We start from the raw sequence: 12,829 nt of genomic DNA on the forward strand, positions 1-12,829 counted from the left end.
GAGAAACATACTTTTTGCTCTCATATAACAGTGTGAGATTTTCCAGCAAGGGATAACTGCCAAAGATAACCAGCCAATCTCTGAGTCTTTGGGGCCGACACAGCAACAGATAAGCTTATAGCCAAGTGACTTCATTTTTATTATAGTTTTAGCAGACACGCACTGATAGAGTCAGTCTGCCTTATGATTCGTTACTGGCACGTGGCAATTTATTGTGTTCCAATGATTCATTGTATGAAGTCAGGGGAGCGTTTTGTAGTTTCCATAAAAACAGGCATGTGTAGTTTATGGATAAAGTCCTACCAGGCCGCCTTGACCTTCATGGCAGCAGATTTGCTGTATGCGAGCATAGACGAACAGTGAGAAAGGTTGACTTAGAATGTGTGAAAAGCTAAATATTTAGGTGTGACTACCAGACAAGATTTAAGATGCATCCTTTTATAGGTGTACATATTAATGCCTTCTAAATATACATTCCACAAAATGCAGTAGACAAGCAATTAATTATATATATATATATATATATATAGTCTATTCAGGTGACAATTCAGCAGTTAAAAATGCAACCAATGAGTCAGCACAGCTGCATTTAGCCCCTACCTGCTCTTATTTCAGTACAGATGGTGCGCAAGTTTCGGGTAGCCCTTCGTCGTAATTCATTTTTCTAATACACCAGCTTTAGAGGCTCATTCAGTCCCACATACGTGCTGTAATGCCCATGATTTACTGGTCTATAAGACTCTTAATGCACCTGCAGATGATTCAGTGATCTCCTGGGGCCCTTGATTCACAGATTCACATATTCTCTATGAAGCAGTGATGCTAAAGTCTGTTAGAGACCGATAATCACTACAAATTTTTTAATCCATAATGTTTCTTTTGTTGTCTATGGCAGAGAATGGCTCAACTTTACAGCTGCATGCCAGTATACCAGTAATATAAGTAGCTCAAAGGCAAAATGGCCATTTTTCTTTTGCCATATGTGTATCCACTTCATCGGTTTGTTCTGTGTTCTTGAGTATCTTGATACTGTCTGTTTTATTGACTAAGAAACTGCTTCAGATGATTCGGTGAGAAAGCTGTGAATAGAGGTCTGAAGTATAAGATTTCAGATGCAACCTAAGAGATATAGTACCTGTTTTGTGCTGCTTCCCCCAATGCCACCTTTCCCTTGACTTGTGTATGTGTGCAGAAGTGTGTTTGGTTTTACTCATTCTTCCAGAAGTTGCTCGGCACTAATATTAGTCCAAGTGTTTTATTGACTGGATGGAAGACTACATTTTCTCACTGTATGAAGTTTACAGACACATAAACACGCTTGCGGACATTGGAATAGCGCTTGGTGCGTGTGCTCTTAAAACAGCATGTGCACACCAATGACACGCCATGCGTTTAATAACACGACTGCAACGAGTCAGTCACAGGCAGGAGTTACAGGACTAGAGGGAGAGAGGGAGAGATCGACAGAAGGGTCAGTAAAGAGGGGGAATAGGGGAGAGGATGATAATGTAACAAAGAAATAGAGGGTGGAATGTGTTAAGCTGACCTCAAGCTTCACGTGTATTGTCTCTGAGGTCTGTCTGTTCTTGTGGGCGTTTGTGAAATGTTTAACATCTGATCTCTACAGTGTTCTTGCTGTGTGCAATTTGTGTTAAATCGTTTTTACCTATGAAATGCAAGTCTCTTTGCTCCTCTTTCCCTCTGTCTTCTTTCTGGTTCAAATTGCAGATGAACCTGATGGTTGCACTTTGTAAATTGTAATTGGCTGTAATGTCACCACTAGATGGCAGCAGTGTGCTTTACGATTATCATATAGCGGTGTATGATTGAATCTCCAGCATACCTTTCATTGCAATCAGGTTTTTTCTTTTTTTTCTTTTTCTTCTTCTCTCCATACAGATTCTTGTTCCACAAACCTGATACTGTGTGATCTATATAGAGGCAGAGCAAGTATGGTTGCCCCCACCTTCCTCTTTCCATCTCTTAGTTTTTCATTTGTTCTTTCAGGCCACTGGTTACAGGTCTTTGGGGTGACATAAAGGTTTCAAGGTGCTTTTGGTGCCGCGGCAAGGATCCGGACAGGCACAGGCCCCTGGACGGAAAAAGCAGAAATTGGAATTGATTTCAGGAACATTTGGGGGCTAATGTATCTCTGTCTCTTTCATTCTGTCCCTTAATTTCTTCTTCTGTTCCTTTGCCTCACATCTTCCACATTTTGAACTCATTATATATTGCACAGTGCAGTTCAATTTGTAGGGCTTCTCCTGTAATTGTATATGCATGCTCAACTAAGATTTTTGGTACTTAATATAATCATATCTATGTTGTTATTGTCTTTTATAGATTTGCCAATGACATAACCAAGGGTTTGCAGACTCTTCCTGGGGTCGAGTCGCCCAACCCCAACGCTGCTGGATTGTTGTGGGAACGTTGTGAAGTTGAAAGGAAGCTGATTTGCCGCTCACCATGCCAGCCCTCTCCACCAGAACTGGCAGTGAAATAGGTACCTCATCTTACACCCTACACCTTATTGTATGGCAATTAGGTCCTCTAGTCTAGTAGTTTGACCAGCAAACTTGGCCAAATGTCAACTTCCAGCTTATAAAACTATTTAATGTTTATTGTTAAAAATAACACACCAACAAACATGTGATTCACTGATTACTAGATATATTAATCATCACGGATGTATGAGATCTTGGTGTATGACTCACACGCGTCTGACTTGTACATTCAACGCTTTATTAAAAGTTAGGGGTTGGTACTTTATTTTTTAAAGAAGTCTCTAATGCTCACCAATGCTGCATTAATTTGATCAAAACAAAGTAAAACAGTCATATTGTTTCAGTAGTCATTACTCCAGACTTCAGTGTCACTGAATATATTTCCCCAAAAATAGTTCAATATACTAATTTGGTGCTCGCACTTTCCATGTAATCGCACTTAAATCGAGATGGCTTATCGCGATTTTAAAATCGCAAAGACTGCGATTATTTATTTATTTATTTATTTATTTATTTATTTATTTATTTATTTATTTATTTATTTATTTATTTATATGCGCAGCTTGTCATTGATGTACGGCTCTGTAAACGCTGCTCCATCTGGAAGCACTGTGAGTTTGAGTCACTTATAACGTGCATTTGAAAAAACAACACGCGTCAAACATCTTTCCAAAACATGAGAAGCATTTAATAACATGCATTTACTCCAAACTCACTTCATAACGACAGTTGAGCATCCTTCTGTGAGATGATGTGCCTTCTTACACAGAATAAGGCAGTCGTGTATTTATAAGTCATGTTTAATCAAAGTGTTTCAATCTTCTGTTTATTCAGCTACAGCGATAGGGATTTCCCATAGACAGTAAAAGAAATGGACACAGCGACCCCATTGGAACTCAATTGAGACAAGTGAAGCCCATTTTCAGTGATTTCTTAGCACTTCCTTTCCTGACGCGCAGACTCAAACCGAACAAAGCGTTACACGGACCACGTGAGCAACCCGTCTGTCTTCTAGTAGCTGTGCCAAGAGAAATCTGAATCATTCCCTTCCGAATCTTGCAGAGACGGAGAGTGTGAGTAGGAGCTGTCCATAAGCTTGGAGCAGGAGAAACTTTTGCTAGGTATTCTGATTAATTATATTGTCATTTTGCCTCCACGTCCCCCCGATTGCCCGCGAGCTTCTCCTCCCGTCTATACGGTAATCTCTCTAGTGTGCGACAGAGAGTCGCGTGGTTATGACGCAATCGTTAGCCTACTTTTACAAAAACTGCTTCTACGGGTCCATAACATAAGCTACAAGGTAATGGAGCATTTTATACATTGTCGTGTATCTTTAGAAATAAATAATGGACAAATGGAGTCTTTAAACGCCTCAGATGTAAAGTTATTCGCTGTCAAAGTGACGCCAAAATGAATGGGAGTCAATGGGATGCTAACGCAAGTGAAGTTCTGCTACAAGATGTCGGCACCCGGCCGACTTCAACTTCCGGTCGACTTCCTTCCCACCTGGGATTTCCTGGAATGATGCGCATTATTGTACTTCTGCGGCGGGGCATATTTATCGTGTTTGCATGAGAGCGCCCTCTGGCGTTCAAATGGGGCAGTATTTACTACCAATCAGCCGCACTCCACTGACAAGCTGCGCACAAAATAATCGCAGCCTTTGCCAAATCGCGTGCGGTTTTATTGCGATTAATCGTTCAGCCCTAATGTTGTAAACAGTTTTACTGCTTAATATTTTTGTGGACATTTGACACCTTTTTATGATTTATTTGAATAGAATGCCTTTATAAAATTTAAAAAAGAGTTTTTTTTTAGAGATGCACCGATTGATCGGCTGGTGACCGGAATTGGCCGATTTTCACGTGATCGGGGACGTGATCCCATGACCGGCCGGTCAGTCTGACATATGCCGATTTTATGCCGGTCAAATGCACTCGGGCGCCGCATGATTAGCGGTACTTTTGAGCGGTACGGTCTCACATATGGGATTTTTATTTCTGTGCCCCTGAGAGTACGGTGCCACATTTAGAATGTTCAGTGACGTCGCATAACTGCCAGATTCAAACTGTGCTTTCGCGCGTTGGCTGGCGCTGAGCCAGAGTCGGACGCGTTCAGCGCTGTCATATATGACAACTAAGCAGTGTTTTCAACCTCATAATGTTTATTTTAGGTTTCAGATATTTAAATACACATAAGCACGAGTAAAACAATACATTTGGAGTTTGTAAAATACACACTGATGTCTGTGGAAGCAGCAATACCAATCTATTCAAATATAATTTGCCGACATGTGTTATTCATATCAGACAAACATAGTGGAAGTAACTATAAAGTTTACTCTATTCTTCTCAGTTCACCGGCCACTTTCTTGCATTTATTTCGGGAGAAACTGATGAATTCATGTGCTGTAAATCCGACTGACAGGACAACATTGCGGCGCCCATCTCATGTTATAGATCAAGATTATTTATAAAGATTTTTAAATGACCAAACACACTCACTTACACGTATTTGAGAATCGGAATATCAGATAGGCTAGTTGATGACATGGTAAGCAAGTTTGTGAATATTTTGAATAAAAAAAGGAAAAGCGAAATAAAAGCGACACATCTGTCATACAGTATTATTGTGGCTGCGATGTATCGCGTGACGCGTCGCCATGGAAACATTAAAGGGAACGTTCGCCTTGAAAAAACTCACTCTGGGGGTGGGGGTGTCAGTTAGAATATTTTAAACTTACGCGTGAAAGGGTTAAAGAAAAGATTGAAAATAAATATTTGTGTGTGCTGTAAAGTGGTTAGAAAAAAATTAAATCGGTATCGGCAGGTCAAACTCAATGAAAAATCGGAAATCGGAATCGGCCTAGAAAATTGTAATCGGTGCATCTCTAGTTTTTTTTTTTTTTTTTTTTTTAAAAGCAATTATTTGTCTGTCACTATTGATCAATGGAATGTATCTTTATGCACAAATTTACTTTTTTTTTCTTTCTTTTTTTTTCTTTTAAATCCCTTACTCTCGGTCTCATTTCCTTTTATAAAGAAGGGATTACTACAGTAAGTGAATGTAATCTATTTGAAAATAATGCCTAGTTGGGATATAAAAGTCTGATTGACGATCGTAAGATTGCTGGGAGACGTGTGGTATGGTTGGGCTACGTCTGCTGTGTGCAATCCTGTCTTGCCCAACAGGTTTTTAATGAACACTTTGAACGCCCAGTAAGCCACTGTGGATCTGATAGATTAGAATCATTACATACCTAATGTCAAAATGTGTGCGAGCACTCCTGTGCCGTTATGCCACTGCTCTTGATGTGTTATTGCCTGCTATGCTGTTGTTGGACACCTGACATAACACCTCTCTCTCTCTCTCTCTCTCTCTCTCTCTCTCTCTCTCTCTCTCTCTCTCTCTCTCTCTCTCTCTCTCTCTCTCTCTCTCTCACACTCTCACACACACACACACACACACACGCGCATACACACACATACACACACGCACACACACTTTAAACGTCCCATTCATAAGGCAGGAAATTGAGATTTAATCACCAAAGTCTGCTATAAAATTGATCAAGGATGACTGCCACTAAATTATTAGCTTGTTTCTGGCTCTTATGATCTTTTTTTTTATTTTTTATTTCCTCAATGCAGGTCTATTCTTTCTCTCATTAAACCTCTCCATCACACAGTGTCTGTTCTGTTCTAGTCTCATTCCTCTGTATGGACATAAAATGCTGTTCTTTTACTCCATGTATCCTGTTTTTCATGTGGGTGTTTTGCTTCCTAGTGGCATTTGATTTCACTACCCTTGGGTGTCCTCGTACTGACAGACCCATCCACCCACTACCTGTAAAATGTGTATGTGAGAGAAAGAAACTCTGGTGTTGATGTCATATGATAAATTACTGTAATTCCTCTTGCGTCAACTGCAAACTCAATCATCCTGTGCACTTCAGCTCACATTCACAAAATCCGAAGTTATTCTCTCAGACTCCCTAAAAGAACAGCATCAAATAGTCTTAAAAAAGCCTAACCCTGTCCTAATTGCAGTCTCTCTCTCTCTCTCTCTCTCTCTCTCTCTCTCTCTCTCTCTCTCTCTCTCTCTCTCTCTCTCTCTCTCTCTCTCTCTCTCTCTCTCTCTCTCTCTCTCTCTCTCTCTCTCTCTCTATATATATATATATATATATATATATATATATATATATATATATATATAAAATTAATTAATTCAATATTTATTTAAATAAGATGTTTTTTATTATTTGTATAATTGATTTTAATTATTTAATTTCCATTTATTTATTTTTTTGTATTTCTATTTTATTTTTCATAAATATAAATGTCAAAAAGATAATATTATTTTTTAAATGTATTATTACTATTATTTTCAGAAACGGTGAAAGGAAAGGTCATTCAGTGAGTGGTTTGGTTGTTTGAGCTGCCCTCTCACCTGCCTTCCTCACAGTCTGTTAGCCTGATCATTTTGAATCTGCCCTTTGATTGGAGCATCGTAGCCCCCTAGTATGTTTTTATGAGCCGTATGAAGTTTTACAGTGTTATTCTGGGCCGGCCTGCTGGTCCAATTACTTTAACTCTCCCCACGGCGTCACTTAAAAGATAAGAGGGCCAGGTAGGCTTGAGAGAGACAAAAGGGGACATGTGGGAAGTTTTTAGGACAGAAGTTCTTTAGCAGATAAACCTCCTCTAATGAAGATGAATGCATGTGTGTGTGACAGGTTTTATGCATGAAACTATCTGTGCAGGTATTCTACTTGAAACTGGAATTGTTTTTTGATTAGTGTGTGTATGTGGAAATAATATTTCCATCATTCCTGTTCAGAAACAAGTGTATGGTGTAATGATGCCGTTGTCCGTAACGAGATCCATATTGAGCTCCATATTGTTTATCGTTCAGGTGCTGAGTCTCTCTTATGGCTTCAGCAGAGCACCAACTGAATGTGGCTGCAATGAGGGATATGACAGGAATGGCCATATTAAATTTCTTCTCGGCTAACAGTAAATTTTTCCATTCTGATGTCAAGAATGCAGAGCATCTGGGAGCAGAGGACAGAATGAAAGAGAGGGAGGGAGGGAGAGAGAGAGAGAGAGGAACGTTAGTAGCGGCTGCAGCAAGCACTTTGGGAGCACTTTATCGATTTCCAGCCATTTATCCTCCTCTTTTCCATCTCTCCTCTTTTTCTCTCTCTCTACTGCCACAGGGATGCAGAACTGTAACACAAGGATTTGTTGCCACTGGAAAAGCTCCCTGTTTCCAATTACATCAGAATGAAAATTTCCACTTCATTTTACCAAATGCAGGAGAAAGGAGAGGTAGAAAAGCGGAGGGAGAAGGAATTTCATTTATTTTGTTTTTTTTTATGTCCCCATTTTCAGGAAATAGAGATATCTATCGCTGTCAACAAGCAGAACGCATTCAGTTCCGAATATCTGGTGCAGTTGCTCAAGTGTAAAAAGGGTCTGAACATCTTTATACACAAGGTCTAAAAGCTACAAACAAGCAATCTACATTTACTTTATTGCATATCCATCACAATACTAGTGTGTTGCTAAGTGGTTGCTAGGGTGCTCTGGGTGGTGACTTACTAACCCATGTCAAAAGAGCCAACCATTTTGTCTCTGAAAGATCAGATCCATACATGACCAGATTATCAGTGTAGTAGCTAGAATTTCAAAAACCCAACTTAAAATTCAAGCTTGTCCTTTTCCTTTTGCCTTTCCACCCTTTTTGGGGAATAGGCCGTCAACCAGGGCTCAGCAGGCATCTCTATCTTGGGCTTTCCTCTCACCAGAGCCAGAGGTCTTGTCAGATGTAGTCCTCTGTTATTTTTCTGGTGTGATTGAGCTCTGATATAGACGAAATGTGTCCTGTCACATGGAATCAGAGTGTGATTGGACTGAATCTTTTCTACAGGTGTTGAAATGGCTGCTTCAGGATCACATTTCCTCCTGTGAGATTCTGGGCTCCAGAGATGCTCATTTGAGGGATGGTTTGACCTTGGCTACTGTGCCTCTAGATCAGAATGAAAAAAGCCATCTTTTTTTGGTGATCTTTTCTTCTTATGTGTGTCCACATGTTGACAAGCACCTCATGGCTCCAGCATGTGGAAAAAACACCAGGGGCCTGATGTATAAATGTTGCATATGTACGTAATTTTTATGCACACATTGAGATTTATAAAAAAAAAATCTTAGTTTAAATCATTGAGTATCCGTATGGTACACACACATTTACGCTGTTTTACATCTGATATACACGTTTAGATAAAATATGCCACTCTCATTAATGGAGTTAAGTACTGAAATTTGTGTGCTGTTGGTGTCGTGCACAGACAGACAGTAGTCTAATGATAACCATTTTCATTGTCTTCCCAATATTATGAAAAATACCAGTGTATTTGAGGGATAGAATTTTAAGGAAACTGTAAGACTATTATTTACACTGCAAAATTTTTTATTTTTCTGTCCTATCTGTCAGTCCTATCTGTTTCCATTTAAAAACATATAAACATCCTAAAATGTATGTTTACTTTAAAGGCAAAATTAATTTGATTTGCTGAAAGCAATTAAACAAAATGCTATTTGGCCAGTGGAAAAAATTGAGAATAACTCTTCTCTGAAAATTTTCTCTGAAATGTATTTTGATTTATTTATTCTAAAACAAGGCAAGCATCCTGAATGACTTTTAGCAATGTAATGTGACGGCACATCTCATATTTTCCAAATGTGTTTTTAGAGTAAAACATTGGTATCCTGTGGATGGAAATATGCATGGAAAAAATATGCAGATGACATTTAAACTCATAAATGGTCATTCCGGGAGGAGATGCATGTACGCACAATCTTCTGCTGACTAAGTTTTATAAAGGGAATTTTGTGCAGATTCTGGCGTACGCATGGTTTTATAAATCTGAAAACTTTTGTGCGTATGTTAAATCAAGCTTTTTGTGTGTACGCACACTTTTAGGATGAAATCTATGGAAAGTTTTATACACGAGGCCCCAGGAGATTAAAATTAAACCAAGTGTTTTTTGTTTTTTTTTGTGTAAAATTACAGAATCACTCAATATGTTTGTTTTAAATAAATGGTGTTCCTTTGAACTTTCTATTCATCAAAGAATCCTGAAAAACTGCATCATGGTTTCCAGAAACATAAGCAGCGCAACTGTTTTGTGTCTTGAGCACCAAATCAGCATGATTTCTTAAGGATCATGTGACACTGAAGACTGGAGAAGTGACTGCTGAAAATTCAGCCTTGAATCCATCACAGGAATAAATCGTTTTAAAATCTAGATTTATTTTAAATTGTAATAATATTTCACAATATTTACTGTATTTAATCAATCAAATGTACCTTGGTGAGCATAAAAGAAATATTACATACCTCAAACTTTCTCTACATGGTCTTGTACTGTATATTGCCACATAAATGTCCATCAGTGGGTATTTTAATTTAAAGTTACTGCTACAAATTCACATTTGCAACCATTTAAGTTGCAGAATGGAGTACGAATTGTTTATTGCTTAAAGCAATTGGTAGGATGACGCAGTGTATATATGCACTACTGATGTATAGGACTAGACACCATTTAGTGTGCGGCTGTGTGTGTATAATTGGAGTAGATGGTCCAGAACATGCTAGTAGATCTGGGAGATCCTGGGCAAGATCTCTGATGTGGTGTTGTGGTTAAAGAAGCTGGAGCTGAGAACACTGCGATGAAACCCTACAATGGACTCAGAATGCCAAAAGAGCATGCGTGTTTGTGTGCTTCATGCATATCTGCTGTTTAGACCCAGATCAAAGATCACTACAACTCAGACCTTTGTGTAGCCAGATAATTTTCTCTCTCTCCCCCCTCTACTATAATATGTCAGCTCCGGAGGGCCTCTCTTTCTCTCTGTGGATGTAGCCTTTCTGTTTTAGGAGGTAAATCAAAGGAAAAATGAATGAAAGTATGCGGAGTGCAGCTGTTCTTGTTTTCATATTTCCATTCACTCGCTCAGTTTTCTCACAGACAGGCTTGAACCATGTTCTCAGAGTATCACCTGAAATGCTGACCCCTAAGGTGGTTATATGCATGAGTGTGTATTTGCATGACATTTATATTGCTTCACAGAGTCAGTCTCTCAGCACTTGAAGGAGAGAAGTATGGCCCAGTGTTCATTTTCTGCTGCACAGCTCACTGAGATGAGTGTGTGTGAATCTTTTTGCACTATTGACTCTTGAACCCTTCCAAACAAGACATTCAAAGAAAGCCATTTTACTGTTCCTTTTCGAAATGTGGCCTGTGTTGTAAATCTTTCTGGTCTGGTTTTCTGCCAGTTGTCCTCTTCTTGGCTAGTGTGAGGCCAACAGGAGCCAGACAAGGAGCCAACGGAGCATATTTCCCATGCGGACAGTCTCTATTGTGGCGTGTGTTTGTGTGTTTGTATGCGCTGTCCTTGTTTCTTTTTTCAGGCCCTTATGTGAGCGGCTAAGAATATCTGTGTTCCAGAAAACCATCATGTCTGCATCACTTAAGCGTTTGTGCGTGTCTGTGTGTATTGTGTTTAACTCCAGACAGTTTGGATGACCTTGCTGCCTTCCTAACAGCCTGTGTAATTAAAGTTGCTCTCCATGCCCTGTGCTGCTGACCCATCATGCTGTGAATTTGAGAAGCAGGTCCTTCCGGCCTCTGCTCCGCCCTGTTGTATTCCAGCACTGCCATTGATGTCTGAGGAACGCTGTTATTTTCTGGAGGCCGCTGGGAAGTGTAGGCGTGTGAAAAGGAAACACTGCTTGGCACAGCATTCTTTCACATCCCGTCCGGTATATTTGGCCTAGCGGCCAATAATGTTCAGTTTACACAGATTCTTTTATAGGCTGCTGGGACATAAGGTTAGATGTTGACTTTTAAACTCTGCCCCCTTTTTTAGATTAAAGGTACGACATTGACACAGTGAGACTGTTACACTGGTTAAAATAGCTGATTTCACTGAATTTAAACATTGTTGGAAACATTTGGGATAATGCAAGTATTTGTCAACAAAATATATAACTGTTCTAGTGGTTTTTGGATATATTAATTAAAAAAATCTTACATATTGTGCCTTTAAACTGACCTAGAGCTCTAGGAAAGACTGTCTGGCCATCTTGCACTTTCAGCTCAAGTGTTGATGTATGAATCTGACAGCAGCAAAAATGAAAACTGTCATTTGCTCATGTCATTCCAAACCTGTATGACTTTTTTTCTTGTGTGCAACAAAAGAATTTGAGAAATTGCTTTCCTTTCAATGGAAGTAAATGGTCATAAAAACTGTTTGTTTACCAACATTCTTCGAAATATATTTGTGTTCCACAGTCAGTCAAACAGGTTTGGAATGACATACAGGTGAGTAAATGATGAGAATTTTCATTTTTGGGTCAGTTACTTTCTTAATAATAGTAGTCGTCATATCTACCTTCCTCTGCAGTATTTGCGTGCGCATAAGCATCTTATAAAGACCTGGGTGGTGTTTGCTTGTTTAAACATCACAGGCATCCTAATGAAACTTTAGGGATTTGATTCACAGTTCCAGTTGTGATTCCTAGAAAAACAGGAAATATCCAGACAATGGGAGGAAATAAGGTGCACTCTGGGAGAGGACTTTTTTTTTTTTACCCTCAGTTTGACCCATTGAGCATGCTAAATTAAACCATAATGTTTTCACTTTTTGGTTTTTGATGCACTGATATTTGAAGACTATACTAACGTCACACTATCTTAGAGGTTATCACCGGAGAATAATCTTCATAACTGATCTGACATGCTTCAGGTGACTGTTAATGCAGATTTTATGGGACTTGTTTGCATCCGTCTATATTTTCTCTTTGGGTATTGGGAGTGTGTGTGTGTAATGTGTTTCCTGTATTTCCTCTAAAGGTCTGTATGAGCTGTTGTCTGTGTTGCCGTCTCAGCTGCAGCCTCATGTTGAGAGCGCAGATGACCGCTCCTTTCTACACGCTATGTTTGGGGAGAGGAGTCTATATTCATTGGTCAAGGTGAGTGTGTATGTGAGAGAAATGTTAGACATAAACTACTCTTAAGTCGTGTCATAACACACTAGGTCACTAAATCTGTCATTGCATCATTGTAATTTGTTGTTTAAGGGTAGTTTTGTTTTTTGTTTAGTTGGTTGTACACGTGGTGATCTTAAGGCACATCCAGAAAAAGTAAAATCGTGATTATTATTGAATGTGAACGGTCGGTTTCAGACTTGAAATAGGGATGCAGGCTGTTGTTGTTGCTAAATCTAAATATGTGGTTAAGGCCAGTTTTAATTGTGTTT

At 39.2% G+C, this 12,829-nt stretch overlaps 1 protein-coding gene across 2 annotated transcripts in view; it reads left to right on the forward strand.

Moving 5' to 3' along the window:
- mpp7a (MAGUK p55 scaffold protein 7a) overlaps positions 1–12,829 on the forward strand; it is a 154,136-nt gene that overhangs the window by 63,667 nt on the left and 77,640 nt on the right. For both annotated transcript variants that reach the window (XM_084134883.1, XM_084134884.1), the window contains exons 3-4: positions 2,344–2,503; positions 12,424–12,542. In XM_084134883.1, coding sequence (XP_083991009.1) covers positions 2,467–2,503; positions 12,424–12,542 — 156 coding nt within the window. In that variant the 5' untranslated portion in view covers positions 2,344–2,466. The remainder of the gene's footprint in view (positions 1–2,343; positions 2,504–12,423; positions 12,543–12,829) is intronic.

The sequence above is a fragment of the Abramis brama genome, assembly GCF_963993115.1.
Source record: "Abramis brama genome assembly, chromosome: 14".
Lineage (NCBI taxonomy): Eukaryota > Metazoa > Chordata > Actinopteri > Cypriniformes > Leuciscidae > Abramis > Abramis brama.